The 25,429-nt window shown below is 38.4% G+C and overlaps 1 protein-coding gene across 2 annotated transcripts in view; it reads right to left on the bottom strand.

Annotated features, from left to right (window-relative positions):
- FOCAD (focadhesin) overlaps nt 1-25,429 on the bottom strand; it is a 128,608-nt gene that overhangs the window by 65,677 nt on the left and 37,502 nt on the right. For both annotated transcript variants that reach the window (XM_076361906.1, XM_076361904.1), the window contains 5 exons: nt 22,908-23,165; nt 7,898-8,002; nt 7,363-7,464; nt 6,715-6,845; nt 4,991-5,117 (listed from right to left, as the gene is read on the bottom strand). In XM_076361906.1, the coding sequence (XP_076218021.1) occupies nt 4,991-5,117; nt 6,715-6,845; nt 7,363-7,464; nt 7,898-8,002; nt 22,908-23,165 (723 nt within the window). The remainder of the gene's footprint in view (nt 1-4,990; nt 5,118-6,714; nt 6,846-7,362; nt 7,465-7,897; nt 8,003-22,907; nt 23,166-25,429) is intronic.

The following is a 25,429-nucleotide window of genomic DNA, read 5'->3' as shown; positions in this document are numbered from 1 at the left end:
ACACATCCTCTACTGCAAAGTGTTACACTTAACAGCCAGCTACAGAAATACCTGCAACTTGCAAAAAGTAAAGGGCATACCATTGCTTTGCATTAGTGCTACACACTGTGACTGACCAATAAAGCCCTACAATGGAAGAAGGCTCAGATGGGCAAAGGTGATGTGCCCATGACGCTCAGAGAATAATGCAGGGCTGGACTGACCACAGCTGTTGCAAAGAAACTGACTGAACACAGAGAGGACCTTTTTTTTAGATATACAGCTACAAACAGTTCAGTGGATCAACTGATGGTGTAAATGTTTCTCCCCAGTTCATTAAACGAGTGTGAACATGTCCCCGAGTCACTCAGATCAGCATACGGGGAGTGAATACATGGCTCAGCCCAACATACAGTATAAAAACTAGACAGCCAACAAAAGAATTTCAAAGAAAGCAATGGGCTTGAGCTGGCTTCAACCCACGTATTCCTTCCTGGCGACTGGGGACGCTCAGCATTGTGACGGTGAGCATATTATAGGGACTGGTAATAGGAATGACATTGGTATTGTGATTGCACTGTATATCGCAATTGCTATATTTTGCTAAGAGTAACTTACATTTGTATTGTGATTTCTGTATATTTTTTATCACTCTGCTGAATCAGAAATCCTGTGTAACAACTATCTTCAAATAACTAAATTTGATATTGCACATTACATCCTCCACGCACGGAATATCTAAAATAACCTGGTCAGAGAGTATTGGACTCTGACACACGCTGTGATAACGAAAAATGACCCTATCTGCCCTGTGACATTTGTGGACAAATATGATCTAGGAATAAATTAGAGTAAATAAAACGATCTTCTTTTCAAAATACATGTTGCCCAATACTCCAAAACCAGCTGACTTGACAACATGATGGTGCTGCAGAGGCAGAAGCGCTACTATTAATCCTGAGGATTAACGGCCAAATCAATCTCAATGCCATTACCACAGTAAAAAGTTTGGCCAAGATCGTTCTGTCTAGAGAGTATGTCCACATTCAAACACAAAATGCTTGCATTGAAATTTCAGCTACCAAAGGGGAATTCTTTTTGTGGACTACACAAGTAGTTTTCCAGTTTCTGCTAACAGATTATAAGTACTTGAAGCACAAGTTTCCTTAATTTATTTTGTGTCTGCAATGAATCCAACACAAAGTTGAAGACCAAATGGGAGAAGTAACATGCAAGCTAAAAGCCACTGTTAGTGTTTTAAATTACAAAGTTTAAGACTACATTTATTAAAATAAGTCATATTGTGTGCTCTGAAGAAAATAAAATTTTCCTAAGCTTAGAAAAAGTAGTAACTTCTCCACCTAAAATACACTGATGAATTTAGTCTTCCTGAAGATACTTCGTGTCCCTCAAGCTATTGCTATATACCATTTCTTACAAAAAGTGCAAGAGTACTAGCTATCTTATTAGCAAAACCAGAAGACAAGGTTAGAACTCTGTTCCAGCCTTGAGAAAAAAGAAAGCAAATGAAGTGTCAAAATACATAAAATGGGAAAGCAAAAAATAGGGAGAGAAAGAGAAGAAAACAACATGGTAACACCAGCTAGACTACACTAGTATACCACACATCCTAATCAAGTGACAGAAAATGAAATTGCCATTGTAGTGAATGTTTCCAAGATGAAAAGAGGTTGGATGCAGAGGCAGGTGCAAAAGGAGGAACTGTTTGTGACTAGATGACCTTTAAAGGTCCCTTCCAACCCAAACTATTCTATGATTCTATGATATAACATAATACATTCATAAGAGGAAAAATTAAATTTACATTCCCACAATATATTTGACATTTCCAGCTTTCAAAAACCAGAAATCGCACCAGTGATGAAGATGCACTGAAATGGATTTTCTGATACTCTGATTTTCTGATATTCTGAAATGGATAGCTGACTTGCAAGTGGAGCTGGTAACATGATTTTCATTCAGTGAGGTTATAAACCACAAAGTTCAGATGGGAAAAAAAAAAAAAGCAGCAGCAGCACTTTTAGGAGCAATAGCAGGTAATAGGGAAATCAAGTAAAACGGCAAATATTCTAACTGGGTGTTCACCAGACCAGTCAGACTGAATGAAGGCCAATAAGGTTCCTAGTCAACTTGGAGTAAAATCAAGTAAAATCTCACTCATTCAGGATGTGGAAAAACCCTTACCTATATAGAGTTCAACCTGGGAGCCTGGCAGCTCCCTTCAACAGCAGATCTGCACAGGTAAGGAATTGCACCTACAGTACTGGCTAAAGAGTTCAAATAGAAATTATGATGTTAACTACATACAAGGTCAAGTATATAAAGTAAGGCAAAAAGAGAATGAAGAGTAAATCGGACCTGAGAAATTGAAACTGGCAGAAACTTGAGCCCAAGAAGAAGGTAATGATCCTCTGACAACATCTCAAAAACTGTACTCTTAAAATGGTGGGTTTGCGTTAAGTGTACACTGTTTAAACAACATCCAGCTTTGTAATTCCTACTAAATGTTAAACTCAGTCAACATAATTTGTTCTCATACAACTTTTCAGTTCATTATATTACTATGCTATGCTGGTTTCTTTCTGATTAATAAAATAGAACTGAAGGAATAAAGAGCAAGAAACCATTTCCACAAAAAGCTTGGAAAGGGGTTTTAAATACTATGCTTAGCATTTTCATTCCTGAATGTTTCTTGGCTTGTGTACAGTACTTGATACGTGAAATCAATTACATGCCAGGATAGATGGCCTCATAGGGAGTACACTGGCTTCCGTTGAAATCACTGGAACAAAACAAAAATATTTGCCCAGAAATAGGAAATGTGACCTGGCAAGAACTGTGTGTATTTTACATTTTTGATGTGCAAGTCACTGTGCACTATTCATTAAAGGCCTTTTGTTATACCTACCAAAAAAAAAAAGGAGGGGGGGCTAGCCCTTCTTGTAAGTCCCACAAAAGTTAAGCTAATACTCTTAATGCTAGTCATGTAGTATATACTTTGGGTAAAACCATTACATGTACACAAAACAATTACTGCAGTCAACAAAATGGAAAACTATTCTTCCACAACATTCGACCAAAAAAATCAATGTTACAGAATGTTTTATTATAGCATTACTTCTACAAAGGAGCCTTTCTGAGACTCTCGGAACCCAGCTTTGACAAAACCACATGGTCTATAGGGTTCCATCATCAACTGTATCAATGCTATACATATGAAACCATAATTTGTTATACTGGTGCAGAAGTTGACTGAAAATTATGTGCTCACTAAAATCCTGCACCTACGCAGCTGCACATGGAAAAGCTCAAAGAGATTAAATGCCTTTCCCATGGTTATCTATTGAGACAGTGGCAGAGAGAGAAAGCACCAAAACAAAACCCTCTGACCAACCTCTATGATTATGCCCTATAAAGTTTCTGCACTGCAAACTGGAGTCTAAATACTAAATAAGGGACAGACTGCATTACTTAAACCAAATGGTTAAGCAGTTTACCAAACCACAAGAGAATTCTCTATTATAAAGTTTCAGTATACCTGGCTGGCAGATGCTGTCTCCCAGAACATTACACTGGCATAAAATTGGGAAAACAAAGCAAGCTGAGGAGGGCCTGTAAGAATTAGGACAGGAAAAATTGGTACCTGTCCACAAAGTGGTTCCTTCCTTCCTTCCTTCTATCCTGAGTACCTGGAGTTGTCTCAGCCTTCCACTTCTCAACAGTGGTACAGTATGTCTGTTCTCAAAGGAGGTTTTTATAGTAGGATGTGACATTTGTTATAGGCATAGCTCCTGCTTCTTTGCAGGAAACAAAGTCTAAATATAATCCAGCCTGGGAAAACACTGCTTAAATACTGAGACCAGCATTCAAAGAATTTACGTGACCTTAAGAAGAGCCAAACTCCATACCAAAAGCAAAGACAGTAATTATCCTGAATAAGTTGCTTCTTAGTAGCCATTGTCTGAAGCTTTTTAACTATATTGAATACTAATGTCTATGGACTGCTAACCATTTACTATGTTGTTCTTGAACTGCTGATGTGATTCCAAATGCATGATGTGGCAATGGCTGGATTTTGTTGGATAGGCCTCACTGCAGTAAACACTGCACTAAAAGTGAAGAAGTGGATAAACTTAAAATTGCTGTTTGGCAGAGAACGGGTGATTAGATATTCCTGCAGGCTATCATTAGTCCACTAACTCAGACAGCCTGCATAGTCCACAGTTTGCCTATAGTGTGATTAACAGCATGTCGGTGCCTGCATCACCATGTCTGGGATGTCACTGTTGAAAAAGAGAGCCTTGGCTCCTAACTCAGGGATATTGTATGATCACAGGACAATTTGGGCTGGAAGGGACCTCAGGATATTTTTAGTCCAACCTCCTGCTCAAAGTAGGGTCACTATGAGATCAGACCCAGTTGCTCAGGGTCATATCCAAAAAGAACGTGAAACCCTCCAAGGATGGAGACAGCACGTCCTCTCTGGGCAGCATGTTCCAATGCTTGTCTTCTTCATCAGTAAGTAATGAATGCATTAGAGTAAAACAGAAGCCTCCCAAGTGATTTGGGAGTGATTTCTCTCCCTATCAGGTACACTACGTGAATGAGATCCAGCAGGGAGGGCCAGTAAGAAGGTATCAAAAATGAGATTATTTACATACTTTTCAGCCAATCAGAATTATGTGCCAAACAGCCGTTCTTTTCAAATCTCAAGGAAAAAATACATGAAAGGATGTCTTTGAAACAAACTGTGAAGCTGACCTAAAATTCCAACCCATGCACTGAAGGGTTCACCTGCTGTAGAAGTCGTCCACAGTATAACTACCCAGGAACAATAAACTGATGTTGGAAGAGAGGAATTAAATGTCAGAAGAAAAAAAAATTCTGCAACAATCCAATGTACTCTTAAAAAAAAAAGCCAACTAGGAAAAAAAAGTCCGTGATCCACAAGCAAAACACAAAACACAGGGACAAGCCAATTTAATCTTACCTCAGCCTCACAAAGTGCCTGAAGACCCTGTAACACTATGGCAGCGGGTGAAGCTTGATCAGGTTTTGTGCATTCATTTAATATGTGGGAAATTGCAGCCAACATGTCTGCTCCGTGCTGGTATGGCCTAAAGGAAAAAACATGAAGATACAAGGCAATATTCATGCATACACATAAGTTCTATTCTATACACAAAAATTAATTAAGTATTGGTTTTGTTTAAGTGACAACTAAAACAGACTAAAACTGGGAGGGAAAAAAAGATACAAGGGAGGATATGATAGAGAGCTCTAAAGGCTGACTGACATGGAGAATTAAATCAGCAGGCATCAATTTCCAAATAAAAGGTCACCAAGTGGTGGTGGAAGTTTTTGTGCAAGGATGGTGTGTACGCTAAAAGATTACATCATTCAAGAAGTGACTGAGAAGGAAAATCCATGTGTGCTATTAAAGGCACTATTCTTTGCTTCTTTGTTGCAGTCTTCTGTAAGTACTCACTACTGTGTATTGGTGGAGAATCTGGCAGCAAAAGACTTTTGGCCCTCTTACATCAGATAGGAACGTTTTTCCAAATTTTTTGCTGCTGCGGTGTCATTTGTCTCTCCTTCAATGACTGCATGGGCTGCTCGTTTGCTTTCCAGTCTTTTAGTATCTATTCAGTTTTATTGGGCAGTGGTGGGGGGAAGTGTCAACTGCTGATTCAGCAGTTCCTCATACTATTTCTTAAGAACTCTGCGTAAATAGCACCTGGCTAGGTGATTTACATGCATGGAACATTCAGGCTTCCTCTATTTGCTCTCACTTTCTTCCAAATAATTTCTAAAAGCACAAAGAACGTGCATACATCTGAACTCTAACTACACCACTTACCTGGCAAAAACAATACTACAGCTGCATTGAGATTTATCTCTTGCTTTTCACTTTTTTAATTTCTTGAAAAATGCTGTTTTGCAAAATTAAAGAAGGTTGAAGAGGTAAAGGAAAGGGTATTTTCTTTAAGATTTTTTGTTGTTGTTGTTGATGACTGAAAGATACATGAATCTTCCCAGCTGTTAGTAACTGACCTTCAAGGAGGAAAGTGAAAAGTGGAACCCAAAAGATAGGTGACAAAGAGAAAAGATGGTATTGTGCACATAAAACCAGGAAGTAATTGATAATGTGTTTAAAAATAATCTTTCCAGGAACTGTAAATTATTATCAAGTACTAATATTCATGGATTGTTAGAGCTGGAAAGGATCAATATATCATCCAGTTAGACTCGTACAACTGTGTTCTGTGGTCAATATTATATCTTAATAAAGACCAGTAATTTCCACGTGACAAAATATACTTTTCAGAAAAGCACCCAATCTTTCTTTGAATAGATCAAAAAATAGACAGATCATGAGTTGTTTCTTCTAATGTTTCATCACTCTCTTTTTATATTATGGAAGTGGTATGCTTTAAGTTTCTACTCTGGATCAGTATAGGATGCATGTTTTATTTCAGGATGAAGACATTTTAATTGTAACATTATTTATATATGCTTTCTATTAGTTATAATATAAAACCCAAAACTTACTAGCTGGTGAGATTAGCAGTGCCTGAGTCAGTATCTCATACAACTAGAAAAATATTACCCACAATTAATATAACAGAGTAGGTAAAAATAATTATGCAGTTTTTCTGGAAAAAAAATTGTTTTCCATTACAAAGACATAAGACAGATAACACTTGCACTTACCTCTGCCTACATATATCTCTTATACAAGCAGCTTTAGCAATCAGCTTTTCCCATTGAGAATCTTTATCAACAGACAAAGAGGGCATATCAGACATCGCCAAGAACTTCTGTAATTCTGGGTATATTCGATCCTAGAAAAAATTTAAAAATTATCATCACACCTTCAAAAGTTGGTGACAGGATTTTCAATTGCTAGCACTTTTACATGACTTCTAAATACTACTTCTATTGCATACAATGCTTTGCTTTTCTTCATTACTGGAATCTAATGCTGCATTGAGATCCAACTGGCTTTTGCAGACCAAATCTCTATTGCTACATTATAAACACAGAAGCAACTTATTGCCATGTAACTAAGGTCTTGTTCTTACTGCACATTATGAAAAGCAGAAAGCAGTCCTTCAATTTTTTTTTCTAATTCCAGTCTGAGGCCTGATGACATGAAAAGCAGGTTTCATGAAAGACATACTATTGAAATTTTTCACTAAAACAGAATCAATATAGGCACAACTTCCACAATTTACTTTATACTGCTGATAATGAGATACTAGTATAAGCAATGTTCCAAAATTAATTTCCTTCCTTGGTTAGAGGTAATGGAGTTTTTCAACTACACTTATCTTAGTGACACTACAAGAATTTTCTAACCTGTCTTTCCCATAAGGATGTCATCAGCCGCAAAGCAATTGCTCTAAGCTTTGGCGTGCTCCCCAGCATGTGTATGGCACGTAGAATCTGAGCTACACAAACCTGGAAGAAATTTTTTAACCAAACGTCACTGTTATTTTTTATGTCCAAGAACAAAGACTAATCTACAAATCGTTATTTTACAACCAAGTACAAGGAGATAACTGTTCAACTGCAACGTCAGAAAGAAACTGGAAAAACTTTAATTTTTCTGAAAAACTTTAATGCATAATGAGTCCAAGAGCATCTTCTTGTGATATTTATATATATATAAAATGATGATACAGTGCTGTTACAGTGATGATACACTAAAGCATAACGTACATTTCACTCTTTAAACCAAGTATCATATCCCATCCAAAATATTAAAAAGTTACGCTGAAGCTTACAAATCAGTTATTTTAAACAAGCCATGCATTGCTCAGTCTAATTTTTTATAAATAAATGACCTCTTATTGATACAGTTTTTGTTTTACTAAAAATTTTTCATCCTGACCTTGTGTACACCCAGTGTAGGCAATGTATACAATATATCCCTGTAAAGTGCAGGCTCCAAAGGTCTTCCCAATTTAAATATCAGAACTGGAATCAGATTTGGGACCTAAAATAAAACAAAAGCAGGAAATAAAGTTGGAACCAGGTTGCCAACTTGTTATCTTACATAGGACAGTGAACTTGTCAGAACATACTAGAAACTCCTACCTTTTTGCATTTTTTTTTTGCTAATAGGAAAGACAAAGGAAAATTCTAAAGTCTGTAATTTCATAGGACTTGCAATTTATTTCTTTTTAAGTTATCATCTTAAAAGCGCCTTCTTGTGCATGTTCAGCTGTAACCACTGCAATAATCTAATTTCCACAATAAATTCATTTTTACTTGAAATTCCATTACAGGCACACTGAAAGGAACATGTAATTGGAAACAGTACATTAAAATACATACCAAATCATTGAAGAAACTATTCCAATTCAGTTCTGTCATTACAGAGGAATTCTGATGATGCTACTATCATATCCCACAAACCTGCCATATATCACAACATAATTTACTGCATTCTTATTATATGGTACAAAACTTCCAAAGAGCTGCCCCTGAAGTGACAACAAAGGAAAGGAGACGAGACTTACCTCCATTCCCTTCTTATTTAGATCAGATTATCAGTATTTTCATACCTGCAGGTCCTTCAGTTTTTTCTTGTGCACATTTATATCACTATGTTGTAAAACTAAGTCTACTCATGATGGCCTTGCTTTTTTCCCCCCCATTTGATTTTATGGATACTTAATTACACAGCACTCATTTACATTCTACCTTTATACAGTAGTAATGATTTTCACTTAGCCGCATGGGTTAGTCTTCCATAGACAAAACTTGTGTTAAAAGATAATGTCATTCCCAAGAACAGAAAAGCTAATTAGGAAATTCGGTATTTAGCAGTAGTAGATGGACACAATTATTTCTGAGTCTTCTGGCTTTCTGAAAATTATTTTCCTTACATGGCAAACAGGGTATAGAGTTCTCCATTTTACTTTTAGTGTTTACCTCTAGAGTGAGTCAGCCTTCGAAGAGTTTTTTTGCTCTTTAACCTCAAATTACTGTAACTTTAGAAAATTCATTCAGTAAGTCCAAGATTTGAGGCTTAAAGCAGGGGAACAAATGTGTATTAAATCTGAAACGTACTGGGCTGAGTGAAAAGACTGAGCAACTCTCAAATCCAATGTTTACAAGATTGGATCCAATCTTTAATCCAATCGATATTTCAGCAATCTTACACCTCTGAAAATTTATCCTGGCAAAGATGACCCTTTATATGTATATGGGTGGTTTATACATACAGTGGTTCCAAAAACTATAAATGGGAAATTCTGCTACAACATTCTCTCAATATGCATTTTTGCATGAGCAGATGTCTTCAGATTATAACATTTTTCACTGCACAAAGGTCTGTCTCAGTCCACAGAAACTACAGAGCAAAAATAATGAATAAAAATCCAAGAGCTCTGGATATTGCATACTTCCCTCTGTAATTACTGGTTCCAAATTACAGACCCCAAAAAATACTGTTTGCTCTACAAGACATCATTATCTTACAGTTGAGCAATCCGAATTCGTGCTTCCACAAACTTAAAAACTTTGTTCTGGAATCTGTATTTAATGCCTAAGGAATTAACTATAATACATTATTTTTTCTGGTTTTCCAAATACTACTTGACATTCTGAAATAGAATAAATCCTTTTATAAACCAAAATTTCCCCACATTTTTGACTAGTTGACAAGTGTCCCTCCCTCTCTCTATTTCCCAAGGTTGTTGTCTACCATCTGTAGAGGTAGTCATCACCCCATCAGCTGCCTAGACAGAGAACTAGCTTTACTGTAAATCTTTCAAAACAAAATCAATACAATTGGCTGAGTTTAAGGTAGTATTCATTTGAGTAGACCTTCACACCCAGGAGTACTTTCAATACAAGTTTAACATTGCCTTGCTTTCCCACCTGTTTATTCTAAACTGAAAGCATCTTCTTAGCTAGCACCCTCCCTCCCCTTTCTTTCAGACCTTTGGATTGAAGATAAGTTGGGCAGTTTTCCAGCTTTTGTTGTGTACTGGTTTTGGCTGGGATAGAGTTAAGTTCGTTCATAGTAGCTTGCATGGGGCTACGTTTTGGATTTGTGACCGAAACTGCTGATAACACAGGGATGTTTTAGCTATTGCTGAGCAGCATTCACACAGCGTCAGGCCTTCTCCGTTTCTCATGCTGCTCTGCTAGCAAGTTGGCTGGGGGTACACAAGAGGCTGGGAGGTGGACACAGCCGGGACAGTTGGTCCCGGCTGACCAAAGGGATAGTCCATACCATATGATGTCATGTTCGGCATATAAAGCTGGGGAAAGAAGGGAGGACATTCAGAGTTACAGCGTTTGTCTTCCCAAGTAACCGTTACGCGTGATGGAGCCCTGCTTTCCTGGAGATGGCTGAACACCTGCCTGCTGATGGGACATAGTGAATGAATTCCTTGTTTTGCTTTGCTTGTGTGCGTGGCTTTTGCTTTACCTATTAAACTGTCTTTATCTCAACCCACGAGTTTTCTCACTTTTACCCTTCTGATTCTCTCCCCCATCCCACCAGGGAGGAGTGAGCAAGCGGCTGCGTGGGGCTCAGCTGCCCACCGGGTTAAACCACAACATGTACAAATTAAATTCCTTTAAGTTATCTTTTACATAAAAAATGAATGGCAGATGAGCAAAATAGAAATAAGGTATCAGAGATACAAATCAGGCAGGATCTTTCAAGCTAAAACTTCATATGAAGCACAAATATTTTGAAGAGAACATTCAATCCTCCGATTATACACATGACTAGTTTTCTACATAAAAGCTGTAGGAGCAAGACTTCTTCCATTAGATGAATTAAAAATTTGCACACACAGAAAATGTAAATTGCAAATGGGTTAAACAAACATCCTGCCTTACCCATATCACAAGACTTAGATTTACACAAACAGAGGACTGGAAATCTGTACAGATGCTTTTATAGGAATCTAGGCTGCAACTGTAGGTTTCAAAAGCCAATGTATAATAAAATACAGCAATCAATTTTCCGGATTTCAGAGATAATTAAGTGGAGGTTATTTGTTTATCTAACTGTGCATGTCTTATAGCTTAGATCAGCATACAAGGTGGCAGTGAGAATAGCTCATCTGAATATGCAAAGCTGTAAGTGACAAATTTAGCTTTTTATCTCAAGCATTCCATGGGGGGGGAGTGAGCGAGCAGCTGTGTGGTGCTCAGTTGCTGACTGAGGTTAAACCACAACACCTTGGAACAGGGCTTTAATGTAACGTGGGGAAGGGAGCTCCTCAGGAATTCTCTGAACTACCTTTCCTTCTCTGTTCAGAATAAGTCTTTTTTTTTTCTCCTCCTCCTCCCCACCTGGCTTTATTCTCATCACAACTCAACTGCTATTTCAGACACGTGTAACAATTGGGATCTTTCTCCCCCATCCCACTCTCTGAGGGCTTCCCTGAATTTATCCCATCATGTGCCTTAATCAGCACATTCCTCCTAGCTTAAATGTCTTTGAAATGCTTGGTCACACTTTCAAGACCATCATCACAATATTTTATAAATCCTGCATCACAAGGAGTATTCCTTGTTATCATGATATTCTTTAAAGCACAAAAGCAGGTGGGGGGAGCAAGTCATTCCAAACTCACGAGCACATGGCAGAGTTTGATTTACATCAATTCTGGTCCCAGGCAAAATTCAGTAATAGGATGTCTCCATTAACAATGAAAAGCAGAAAAATGAAACCTTCATTCAAAACATGAGATTTAACTTGCTGCCCTGCCTTTCCTTCCACTCCCCAACTGTAATGATTTGTTTAGATTAACCTATGCACAATGCAGTTGTATTCCCCACTTTACCCATGCCAAAGGGACAACAGCACTGCATAAGAGAAAATTATGTTCATTAGTACACAGGAAGAAAACTAAAATTAACTTCCTGATTAAATTTAACAGAACCCAAAAGGAGACTTGAGTACCAAAGGCTCAACATCCTCAAAGCAAGAACCTGTTTTGGTTAAATCAAGCCTTAGGGAAAGGGAAGCTTGCACAGAAACCAAATAATACAGGAAGAAAAAAAAAATCCCCTTGACACTAGGAGACTTGATAGATGGAAGAAGTTTTATTTCTGGGCACCTGTTGTACCTTGAGTGTTAAAAAAAAAAAGATCACCTGATTTACTGTTACCTAAGTCTTTGAATGATACAAGGTAAATTGCAGGGCAATGAGCAAGCAATGGACATTCCATACCTCCAGGGGGGCAATCGTTAACACTAACACAGCAACCTGCATCACCATTTTAAGTCCCAAAATTATTAGGGAGGTCACGCGTGCTCCTCCACTAAGATACATAAGTTTTCCATACAACTGTTAACACAACGTGTGAACAGGGAAGAAATGTCTTCTAATAATATTAGCCAGAAAGTTTTGTATGCAGCAGCATGGTTGGAAGACTCAACTCTGAGGATAAGAGGGTTTTGTTAATTCTTTAAGCCATACCCATCCCTGATAAGTGCTATCATTGGTTTACCCTGTGCTGGACAAAAAGGCTACATAAAACATCAGTAGAGATGTCAGATAAGTCATTACAATGATCAGACTCCTTACCGAAGTTCCTTCCTTCTGACCTCTCCCCATAGTGCCCCTTCCTTTTGCCAGAGGCAGGGTCTTGCGCGACTCCATTTGGTCATAAGCTAGTTCTCTATTCAATAGGCTACTTCCTGCATTTTTCTCAGTTGTAGCTACAATGGACTACATGTATGGCAATCAGACTGAATGACATTAAAAATAAATTACAATCAAAATAAATTATATTCATAATCCTTAGTTATAAAAGCATTCAAACGCTTTAAAGTCAGTCTGCTCAGGCCTAGCCTTCATCAGCTGTGATGAGTTCATTCCAAGTCCTGTGCCTGCATTAATTTTCTAGTTACGAAGTTTATTCTACACTAGACAGGTATGAAATCAAAGTTCTACAATGACTTTTACACTAACACCTAGTAAACAGATCCTAAGTTTGATTTACAAAATTATCAGGAGAAGACTAAGCATGTGCTACTATAACGCCAACTACGTATTTCCTTAAATGTATTGTCCTTTAAAGTGTACTTGTTTTGAACTGCATATTCAAATTATAAGATTAGGAAAAAGCTGAAATGTTCTAGTACAGCAAAGCTGCTCCTCTCTCCGTCTCCCTCATGTAGTGGATAAACAATGCTGGGACTAATTTCAATATTAAATTTATGCTAAATCTTCATCAAGGGCTTAAAAGCTCTGAAAAGCTGATACAACGATTCATTAGCTCCCAGTAGGCAGGAAGCAGCTCCGGAGCGGGAAAGGCATGCTGCCTGGCGACACTGCCTTCTGTGTCTCCCACGCTGCCAGAGGATGCAGCGGTTAGGTCAAGTCTGTCATTAGCAACCTGAAGAAGGGTTTCAAGATTATGTTTTTCGTTTTTAAAATTAATTTGCATCTCAAAAATGATGCCAAGGTATGTCAATAGCTCTCCTTTCTAAAGTAAGATTAAACATGCGAGACAAAATGCTTTTATTTAATAAACAGGTCTGAAAACCGTTCTCACTCTCTGCCATTTGGTAGTCTGATTTCTTTTTTCTAAGCTCTTCTTCAAAAGCACAAGCTAAGGGAGGATAGCAGGGAAAGAAGATAATCCTCCTCTTCTGTTCCTTCACATTGCCTTACATTTTACTGAAGAGAAATTGTCCTCATGCAGCCCTTGTGTCAAAACAAAGAATAAGAGACAGCCAGAAAACAGTAAGCCAAGTAAAGTCATGTTCAAAAGGAAAAACCCATTTCAAAAAAACATAATCCAAATACATATTAACATATGCCGTCCCCATTTTAAATTCTAAATGTAGGATACTACTTTACATTATTCCCACCACACTTCCTTTGCTTGCGTGCCTATCCCAGAGGGCTCTTTTGGGTCAGTTATAACACTAAGAGATCATTCCAGGCCCCCCACAAAAAGCCAACCAAAAGGCAGGAAATAAATGTCACTGCAGAGTTTCAGGTTTTATTCCTGGGAAATGTTGGGCTGGATTTTGGAAGAGAGGCAGAATCAGTCTAGTTCTACAGTAGGCAAGGCAGTGACATGAGCAGGTTTTCAACAGCATTCAGTACTCTGGTCTTTCTTGCTCCAGCGAGCAAGACAAAAAAGTACTGAACAATTCACACGAAGGAACCAGTTTTTTAGGTAAGTGCACAAATGAAGATAAGTTTCTATTTATAAAAGCTGTAAAATAAACAGCTCTCAAAAAATCAGAAGCACTTTTTAGAGAACATAAGCTAGGTTTTCAAAAGTTTCATGTACTCCAGCACGATCCTAACCAATAAGCTTCAAACATGAAGAATCTGTCCACAAGACCTGACTATAATATGATTGTTTCCCTACAGCTACTCTCCAAAGTTCACACAATCAGACATAGAACAATACCACAGGCACCACCTGAGCGAGCCAAATCCAGTTCAACATATCCTTGAACATGTTTTCTACCCGAATAAAAATGCATTTTACTTTTTTTTAATACACTCCCAGCCCCCAAAGAACACAAAATAATGCATCTTCAGATGGATTTCCCAGAAGAGTGTAATTTACTACTAAAATATTTCATTCTAGCAGTTGAAAGACCATAAGAGAATGGATGTCCTCTAGAGCCTTATAATCCTCTAATAATGGTAATAGATCTTGTGCTACTATTCGCCAGTGACCTCTCAGTCAGATGAGTTTTCTTCCCCTTGCAGCACAGCTGGTTTCACACAGAGTGTAATAACATTTTTTGCACAACAAGAAAATTCATCCGATTAGAAGGACTGTATTAAGTCTTTCATGAACAGCATGTGTCAGTGCAGCCTCTGCAGTGATTTGATTTAAGACAGCCTAAAAGCCCATGTACTACTCTTCATTCATCAGCCTTTTAAAAAGATTTCTGGATTTTCTTCCATAGTGTTTCAAGATCATTACTCCAAAATGCCTCAGCTAAAAACAGATCTAATATAATCACTAATCTTGCACCATGAAAAGGCTTTTACTCAGCGGGGAAGGAGGAGGTACATACACACAACTCCTTTGTAGGCTCTCTTCATGGAAAGGGTAAGAAAAAACAAAAATAAAGCATAACCAGAACAATGTCTGCAAAATCAATTACAGTAATTATTTTTGAACTTAGCAAGGTTTTTTAAATGCCCCATTAATTTACCACAGAGACAACAGACTCCTTATAAAACCAACATTCAGTGTGGAAATGGGAGATACTGTTTGTGAACCCTGTTTGTGGAGTTGTAATAAACATGAAAGCAATGAGGATACAATTCTCGATGCACATTCTCTTTTTCTGACCCTCTTTTGTTTTGAAACGCAATTCTTGAACTCAGATTTTGCATGGCAATCACGTTTTCAATTCAACATCCACAGCCACAACCACTAATCATCTGAACCACAAAGTAACAGATTTTCACTAGCAGCAAAATTACTGATTATCTTGATCACTTAAAAAAAAAAAAAAGGCACCACAATTCTTTTTACGCTATGACCCTCACCATGACATCTCAACACTTCCATATACTCTGCTGTAGCACAGGTAGTCCACAGTTTGGCTGCAAAGTTGATGCTTTTTTGTTTTGCCCTATGGACATTTTATTTACCTTTTGCAAGGCTAAGCTTTGAGGTCTGCTAGCCCAAGTTCACTGTGATTTGAATATGAATCAAAGACATGGCATTCAGAATGTATCTGTGTTTACTTGGTTAGACCTTCATTCCATTACAAACACCTGGGTTTCAACTGAGTGTTCAAGTGCTGCTAACACCAAGGCAACAGATTCAAGTTAATATGAGTGACTGTTTAAAAATAGGCTTGGGATTAATAGCCATTTTTTATTCCCTTCTTTCCACACCCAACCTCTGCCTTGCTTCTTTTCTTCTTCAGAACAGGCTTCTAATTAGTATGCTGCACACCACCTTCCACTGCGTCCTTCAGAAAGTGCCCTATGGAACTGAAGACTCAAAATATTTAACAAGTTTGTTGTGATGAGCTTTCCACTTTCTTAACTTAAAGGACATTCCGATCATTGTTTTACCACTTACTTTCCCCATCTTTTATAAGGCACCATGTATTTATGTGGAACTGAATAAAACACAGAACCAAATAAAGCAATTCCCAAAGTATAACTTTGCCATCAATCTGTTAGTGGTTGTTGCCATCACACTGGCCATTGAGTTCATTAAAGTAATCGGTTACTTCCCCCATCTGTGAGCTTCAATGCTTTCTCCCCCTGTACTAACTACTTCAACTGCAAGAGAAAGACCAGACGCATCCTAGGTAATTCTTCCTGCCTTAGAGAGAGCATTGCACCTACAAGAAACCATGTGATAATCTTTCAGTGCAGTGCTGTGCCACACTGTAATAATCTCTGTGGACCCATTATGCAGGCTCAGAACTAAAATAACTTGTCAGAGTCAAGACAGATGCCATGTGATCTCAAGTTCAACTGAGCCAGACAGTAAGTCCCAGTTTTAAAGCGTTAAGATCTTTTGGAATAAAAAATGTGATTTAGAAGACAGCAATGCATTAGATATTGCTAACTGAAGAATGTGTCCTTGGTTGCATTTAACTAATGACTGAGAAGGGAAATATCACCCCAGTTAAGCACAATATTATTCTCATGCCAAATTTCCAAATATTACCCAGATGAATGTCTACTGTATTACTAATTATACTGATTGCTTTACGTAATACTACTAAAAAGACACCTGAATACTTTACATATTTTGCAGAAAAGTGTTTTAAAGACCACAGTAATTTAAAAGACTGAAAGCCCAACATTTGTAGTCCCTGTTAGCGAACAAAATGTGAGCCAGTTAGACTATCAACAAATTATGGTTTGCATTCTGCATTTTAAACAACAGTTTCTAATTCACATAGACTTCTGCTGATCATTAGGGAAACAGAAAGTATGATGCAGTTTGAACTTCACCTTCTGATTGCATTTGGGCACGAGCCATCTTTCCCAATGCCAGGAAGGACTTTTTCACCAGGCTGAAAGGCTTCTTAATTCTGAAGTAGTCAGACCACCATACTTAGCTCAAGAGGCTGTGTTCAGTAATCTTATTTACTGTATTGGTGAACAGAAGCTTTGGCTTAAAATAAGCAGAACAAAGTAGGTAAACCCACTCATGTCATGCTAAACATCAACAACTTCATGTTAAATTCCTCTCCCTGTATCTCTCTAAAGCTTCTGTAACTCTGCTGACTTGCATTTAAATTTGTCTCTAAAACTGTGAGTTTTAGTCAGTGGAGCCATTCCAGATTAGTCCAATAAATTCAGAAGAGAATCATTCTCTACAGTCAGAGTTCAAGCCATTCTGCTCAGGTGCCATATTACTTCAGGAGGTTTTTTTTTCAGCAAGTTACTGCTTTTTTTGAATTACTATCAAATTGCATTTTGAACAACTATATCAAATAGTTAATAAACAAAGCATTATGCCTTTCCTCTTGCTGTAATATGCCACTGATTCATCATACAGCTCAAAGACCTATTGCAGCAAACCAAGTTAGAGACAGTCTACACACAGAAACAGGAAACCACAATAAAAAGCCTGGAGTTACCTTGGTGGTTTTTTTACGCGGCTAGCTAGTCACAAGAAAACTGCCTTACTTGTAGCAGTTTGGATCAGAACTGAAGAAAAGTTTCTCAGGACAGGGCAGATGTATGTCTATTGCAGGTGTCAAAACATGTAGCCATAACTTACCTACCCTTTTCCTAGCGGACAATTAATTCATTTACAAAGCCTGAGGCCTGTATCCCTGGTTACAGACTATTTAGTGGACCTGTCAAACTACTCCTAGTTGGGGTGTACTACTCATACTAGTTTTGAATGCTAACTTATAGAAAGAGATTTTCAAGAAGAAACTAAGTTAAAGAAGAGATGCAGAGGCGGTTCTACATCAGCTCAGCTTTGCTTTTACACACAAGTGCAATTCATTTTGCTTACTCCTGCCCTTTGAACACAATTAGGTGCTTCCCACCTTAAGTGAGAAAACGAAGTTTTAATAACTACCTTGCCAAAAAAACCTAGGTCAATGAAACATCTATAAGCTACCTTAAGCTTTGTGTCTTCCCTCAAAAACCTGTCTCTTGCAGTTAGAAATTTCTAACTAAAAGAGAAAATTCATCTAGAAGACTGATTTCTGATTGCTGGCTTAGGATCACATTGTCATGGTGGGATCACAATTTTCTCTACCTGCAAGCTTTACATTCATCCCCTTGTCATTGATTAACTCCACACCTTTCCTCTCAACCGGAGCTCTAAATGGCATGTAAGAAATAAAGTATTATTTTCCAGCAATACCATCCTATTCCTAACATGCCTCCTTATTAAAGGATACCTTTTTGTTTCCTGGAGGTAAGACACTGAGATTGCTTACTTTTATGCTACCAGCTTTCCAACTTGTACTGAAATAATATGGTCAATATTTCATGCACCTAAAGCTTTGTACCCAGCACAGTAAGTAAACTTTATAGCATGGGCTAAAATAGCATACGGTAAGGCCACTTCTATACTAGAGTTGGTAAAAAAAAGTCTTAATTGGCAATGTACTTTATACAATGCCCCCCTCAAATCCATTATAGTGGATATAACCCAAAACCCCAGACCTCTGATGATAATAGACTCATGAATGAAACACTTCTTATCAGAAACCTTAGCATTGTTAGTAATGCAGAAAACTTTTTTCTAGCTGTGAATTGGATGACCAAGGTAAACCTATATCCTGAGTTCAGAAGACTAACTTGCACTTTTAGAAACAATACTCAAATCTATGGTTTCCTTTACCTTTCAAAGAAAATGTGGGATGGGTTTTTTTTTTATATTCTAACTTAAAAAGCATAAAGCCACTTGTCAAGAAAGGCTTAAAAAAATGCTCAAGGCTGCCACTTCTTTCAAAACAGTTAAGTAACAACTTTCTGAATGCACTCTACACTGTGCTCATTCCACAAATATTACAGCATGCCATTGTACCGGGTGATCAGCAACAATACCACCACCATTTGGCAAATGGCTCTCCTAGCACAGGTTATTTGGAGTTTTACCATGTCAGGAAAAGTAACCTAGGAACTCCTAGTGCAATATATTTATTTCTCCCTGCCACAGACCACCAGTGCCTTTGTGATCCAGTATTTTTCACTCTAAGGTTTTAAACAACACACAGCATTGGTATCTTAAGTTAAATGGAGTGACAAGAAGCAGGTGACAAATTAAAAGAAAGCAAAACATTGCATGAAGCAGCAAAAGCAGCTTCAAGTGCCCTCTTGCCACAGCTGTCTGAGAAAGAATCTTTTGCTCTGAGTACTGTGAGGTTCTGACTTGCTTGCATGTTTTTTAATTGTCCCGTTTTGTGTTATTTAACCACCCCCTAGAAGAGGTACAAGGCTATAACAGAATTTTAAATCTGTAGTTTAAGAGAAAGAATTCATCCATGTGCAAGAAAATAACAGCCATTCTAAGAAAATAAGAAAGAACCATTAAGTGGACAAAGTAAGAATGGGAAAAGATATCCTGAAAAGAACAAAAAGCACTTTGTTTTGCACATTTCCACCAGATGCCTAACTTTGAGGAGTCAGAACTGACTTCTAGCAGCTCACTATTTCCACTGGCGTCAGACTTGTAACATCCCAGGACAGCTGTTCTACACACAATTCAACAAGGAGTATACCAAGGACACTGAAAAAATACTTCAAAAAGAACTATCTAGGAACTAGATCCTGTTCTTATTTTGAACTGTAAATAAGCTGTGTAGCCTTGCAGGTTCTTCCTAAAGCAAGTATCAACATTGCAGTTCAAGCTTTGTATAAACACTGTCATCTTGAATCTGCAACCACCTGTGTATTCACTAAAATGAAATACCATACTAACATTATCATCATGATAGCAGCATGCACAGAACAAAACAGGAACTTCAAAATACAATAAAATGAGCAAAGCACAACACTTCCATATGTAATTCATATACAGGCATGGATGTACTACAACAGCAAATTGCCCAGTAAATTTTTTCCATTCAACTGATGGCTATTGTGGTTTGAAGTGTGCTACAGGTGTGCTCCAGACAGCTCAAGTTGGCTGTACCCTTCAGTTTAGTTTGCAATTTTCTCTTCACTGCTATACCTCTTCCCAATATGCTGCATCCATATCTACTCCACTTTGGTGAGACCCCACCTGAGTACTGTGTCCAGGTCTAGAGTCCTCAGTACAGGAAAGACTCGACCTGTTCGAGCAGGTCCAGAGGAGGGCCACAAAAATGATCAGAGGGATAGAACACCTCTCTTATGAAGAAAGGTTGAGAGAGTTGGGATTATTCAGCCCAGAGAGGAGAAGCCCCTGGGGGGACCTTATTGCAAGCCTTTCAATACTTAAAGAGGGCTTAGAAGAAAGATGGGGACAGACTTTTTAGCAGGGCCTGTTGTGACAGGGCAATGCATAAACTAAAAAGATGGTAGATTCATACTAGATATAAGGAAGAAATTTTTTACACTGAGGGTGGTGAAGCACTGGAACAGGTTGCCCAGAGAGCTGGTGGATGTGCCATCCCTGGAAACATTCAGGGTCAGGCTGGATGTGGCTCTGAGCAACCTGATCTAGTTGAAGATGTCCCTGCCCACGGCAGGGGGGGGTTGGACTAGATGACCTTCAGAGGTCCCTTCCAGCCCAAACTATTCTATGATTCTTCCAGACAAAACCAAAACAAAACAACCCCCCCCAAAAACCCCCCAAAACCCCAATGCTGCTACAGATGCCACAATGAAAAATTCTTTTAAGACCGATGAAACCTGCCTTTTTTATTCCTCCCTCCAAAGTATTGTGTGTGTCTATTTCCTCAAGCTGTACTGAGAAATGCAATGAGTTAAATGTGCTTGGAGGTTACACACTTCTTGGAAACACAGCTACAGTTGGTTTGACTACGATGTAAATAATTCATGTCACTTTTTCAGAGCAGTTCACATAAATTAATAAATTCTACATGTTCTTCCATGCCCACATAACACTCACAGTCCTGATCAGTAATTCTACAGCAAAACCCTGAAATTTTCTCCAGACTGAAAACTGGACTTTTCAATGTTACTGTGTGTCTGAACAGGAGTCAGAATTACTTTTTCCACATACCATCCAAAAAACAAACCCTTATCTTTAATACAGACATTAACAAATTTCAAGCGTCTAAAGACAGAAAACAAGAAAACCGGAACTAGCATCATGTAAGCCTAGAAATATAAAATGACTAATCCCCACAAAACCTAATTACAACGCAAAATTATGACTAAATACAATGCTTGAAAGACAATAAAGAAAAGTTAAAATGCAAAAAATTCAGTCAAACTGAGAAAAAAATTTTAAAGAAATCACATGCTCCCAAATCTGTATCAATTTGAGTGCATTATGAAACACACCCATTAAGAAAAAAACAGAACAAAAGGCCAGCCTGAAAGAGATTTGAGAAGAGACATAAAAGGTTAACAGCAGACAACCTGCAACAGATAAAGCTGTCACCTGGTTTAAAAACTTCTCCAGCTTAAGAAATACAGTTGTCTCCAAAAGCACTGTATAACGGGCCTGCTTTAGCACAGTGTTTCAATATGTATTCAACAGCAAGCACATCCTGGACTGCTTCCCTGGGTCAGAACTATGGTGGTCAGCACCATAACTCATCAAGTGCATACCCCGTAAGCTGTATCTTTTTCCAACTCCTGTGCTGCAGAGCATGATAACTCTTTGAGACAGAAAGCAATTTAAAAAAAAAAAACAAAGCAAATAAAGCTTGTCTTTGTGGCACATCTCAAATTTGAAGCAATACTTCTCCCTTCCCTACATTTTTTTATTTTACAAGTAAGATATGATTGTTTCTGTGTAACGCCTCTTGCATTACCTATTACTATTTCTAGATATCCCCATTTATCTTTCCAGGCTATGTAGGTAAGTATAAGCATACTGCATAATTCTGGCTTGAATTCAGTACTGAAGCAGGCAAAGACTACGCACATATTTTTAAGAAGCAAGAATACAGGTATCACAAGGGACTTGGCAGTCTTCCAGTAACCACAGAAGAACACAGAATAATTTATAAGGTCCCCAAGAGTCAGAGATGGTTTAGTAGCCTCTTTTCAACTTCCTCATATTGTATTTTCATACTTACTGGATAATACCAACAAATAAGCCAGTCTTTCTTCCTAAGCCTAAACAACTAAAAAATACTCCAAAACAGAGACATAATACATATTTTGCTGTAAGTGACACACAAAAGGTGAGTTCCAGCCAGCTTGGGGTATATGTGTGTGCATGTGTGTGTCTAAGGGCAAGACCAGAGGCAGGGCTGCCTACTTGGTGGCCAGGGGAGTCCCAGACAGTGGGGGGGAGGGGTGGTGGGGGTGGTGTAGGGGTGCCTGTGTGCATGTGTGTGTGTCTCTCTCTGCGGGATGGGGGGCAGTCTGCACCAGTAACTGCAGTGGAGCTGCAGCCTCAAGGGCTCTTATGTCCAGACGCCAGCAACTGGTGAGACTGGGATCCAGGAGTCACCTACTGTGCACACTGACCATCTATGCCCCATTGCTGGAGGGATCCATACTGTATGTATCATCCATATCCAAACATCGTATGTATATTCCCACTAGTAGACCTCCATCAGCCAGAAAGCGGAGCAGGATGGGGCCTCTGGTGCTGTTTTATGTTCTTGCGAGTGCTGTTTGTCTGCGTTATATACACATAAGCACAGGTATGTGGTGTACGCGTGTGCTGCATGTGCATGTACCTACTGGGAATACAGGCACAGTCTTGCCACTTGTCAGACCTGGGGTCATGAAGCTGTGGCAGCCTCGCCTCTCTTGGCTGCAGAATCCAGCCCAATTCCTGTAGCAAAATCACTAACAGTAAGTTTTTACCTGAGAACAATCAGCCTTGGCTATTGCCGTAGTAGCCTGGAGTACATTACGAAGACTGTCTCCATTTTCTTGGATCAGTAGATAAGCCAGAAGAAGAAAAACATGGATAGGGACTTGAGTTGTAACAGGTAACAGTGATTTCACTGAAGATAACCAGTTAGTAACTGCAGACTTCTCTTTCATGAGCTCTATGATCTTCCAGGTTGTATACAATGAGCTATAAGAGCTGGTTATGGGGAAAAGGAGTTTGCAGGACACCTGAGAACAAGTGAAACAAACAAAATTCTCAATCAAACAAATACGGTACCATGAAAAAATAAAAAAAAACCCCCAAACTAATCCAGATCTGTCATCCAAAACAAACCTTTTTTTTTAGGGCCGCAATACAATAAATGTAAAGAATAAAGTGCAATACATTTGTTTATAATTCTTTATATGAATTCTTGCACTAAGGATGTTTGAATGGGTTGCTAATTCCCTGTTCAGGAGTTCCCCCTTTTATTTGGCATCCATCATTCCTGTTCCTGCTGGTAACTGCAGTGCTGCTTCCTCACTAAAATGGACACAATAACACTGGAGTACATTAAAAGCTTCCATTCCTGACAATGACAGGTGCATCACAAAAGTTTAAGTATCATCTACATTATTTTAAGGAAATTCTCTTAACTTTTGATAGTACTTAACAAAACACCACAGTTTAAATTAATCCGACTTTACATTTTTTGTTTAACCGTTTAACTTCTCAGAACAAAAATGTTCTATAGATGCAGTCATGGAAGATAACATTGAGAAGCAGGAAAATAGTAAAATACAAATGAGGAATCCTCCTAACTCAGGTTTTTATATATGCAAAAGTATATATATTTTAAAGCTCCTGCAAATTAATGTAGAAGTTCAAAGTTTTTCATTAAAACAAAAAAGCTTAATCCAAGACAAACCATCTCTTTCCTAATAATTGTTTCCTTAGAAAATGCAATGTTTTCAGAAATGTCTTTCCATTATCAAGACAGTAATTGGCAGGCAGTAATTAGATGAAGAACATTTATATAAAACTCAGGTCAAGAAAGTATTTGAAAAGAGGTCTCCAAATGAACATTAAAAATGGAATTCAGACTCCAACAGGGCAGGGCCCACTCACCTTTAAATTACCAGGGAAAAAGAGATTTTGGGTGGCAAAAACTGTTCTCCATAAAACTGCAGAATTTCATTTTAATCACATTGTTCAATGCAATGTAAATTTATTTTGGCTAATGGAAGGTAGAATGCCCCTGTACTTTAGATGACCTTTTTAAAATAATATTAAAATTAGCTTATTCCATTACTTGTGCATTACAATTACTGTATGTGAAAATTCAGCAGTTTATAATGCCATCTCTCTGCTGGCAAGATCACTTGGAGCCAAAAATCTCTTCTGGATACAGTTGTGAAACTGCCATACATTGATGAAAGTATTTAAACTTTATCCAAGGACATACAGTGGGCTAAGAAGAGCTTCAGGATCTGTGAAGTTGTACTGTTTAGTTGCCTGCCCCTACAAGATCGTAGGACTTGAAATCAAGATCAGACTATTACAGGTTTGTTTGGTTTTTTAAAAATGCCTGGAAAAAACTGCTAAAATTGGTAGAGCCTGAAATATCATCTTGATATTTCCCATTCCACATTACTTTCCCTAAGGTTTTGCTACACAATAGTACTCACTCCCTTCTCTCTTTATTTCAGCTGCATGAAAACAAGCTATCACCACATTTTTATTTTAATGCTGCACCCCATTCAAGCAGGTTAGGTAGGAAATTTCAGTCTGCCAACACTGAAAGATATATATAAAATCCCTCAATGGCAAAGTAGAAGTGCAGGTCAGCCACGTCCTAAGATTTTTCAAAATCTTGGGACTACAAGTAGAACAATTGCCCATTACCATCACTGCCAAAAAAAAAAAGCCCTTGAAGAAAATACAGCTTTTGGGTGTGGTTAAAAGCAAAAAAGAAGCATACCAGCTATGGAAAGGCAGCCACATACCCATTAAAGACTATGAGAACCTTGCTAGGGCACACCGAGATGCAGACAAGAAGGTTAAGGCTCCACTAGAACTGAAATTGGCCAGAGATGTCAAGAAGAAGAAAGGGTTCTTCAGATATGTGAGCAGTAAGCAGGAGCACAGGGAAGACATAGGCCCATTACTAAACAGGGCAGGGAAACTAGTTACAAATAATGCTGGCAAGGCAGAGGTTCTCAATACCCTCTTTGCCGCTGTCTCTACTGGTGTAGCTGGACCCCAGATCACAGGATCAAGCAGCTACGACAACGCATGGTTGACCCACCGGTAGCGGCCCTCTGCAAGGGCTCAACCCACATAAATCGATGGGCCCAGAGGGAATCCACCCCAGGGTGTTAACAGAAGTGGCTGACATTGTTGCAAGGCCGCTGTCTATAATCTTTGAAAAGCTGTGGCGATCGGTGGGCATCCCTGATGACTGGAAGAGGGCAAATCTCATACTCATCTACAAGATTGGCCCAAAAGAGGA

Source organism: Aptenodytes patagonicus, chromosome Z, assembly GCF_965638725.1.
Source record: "Aptenodytes patagonicus chromosome Z, bAptPat1.pri.cur, whole genome shotgun sequence".
NCBI classification, from domain to species: domain Eukaryota; kingdom Metazoa; phylum Chordata; class Aves; order Sphenisciformes; family Spheniscidae; genus Aptenodytes; species Aptenodytes patagonicus.
The sequence above is the reverse complement of the archived record's forward strand: the minus strand, read 5'-3'. Positions and strand labels throughout refer to the sequence as shown.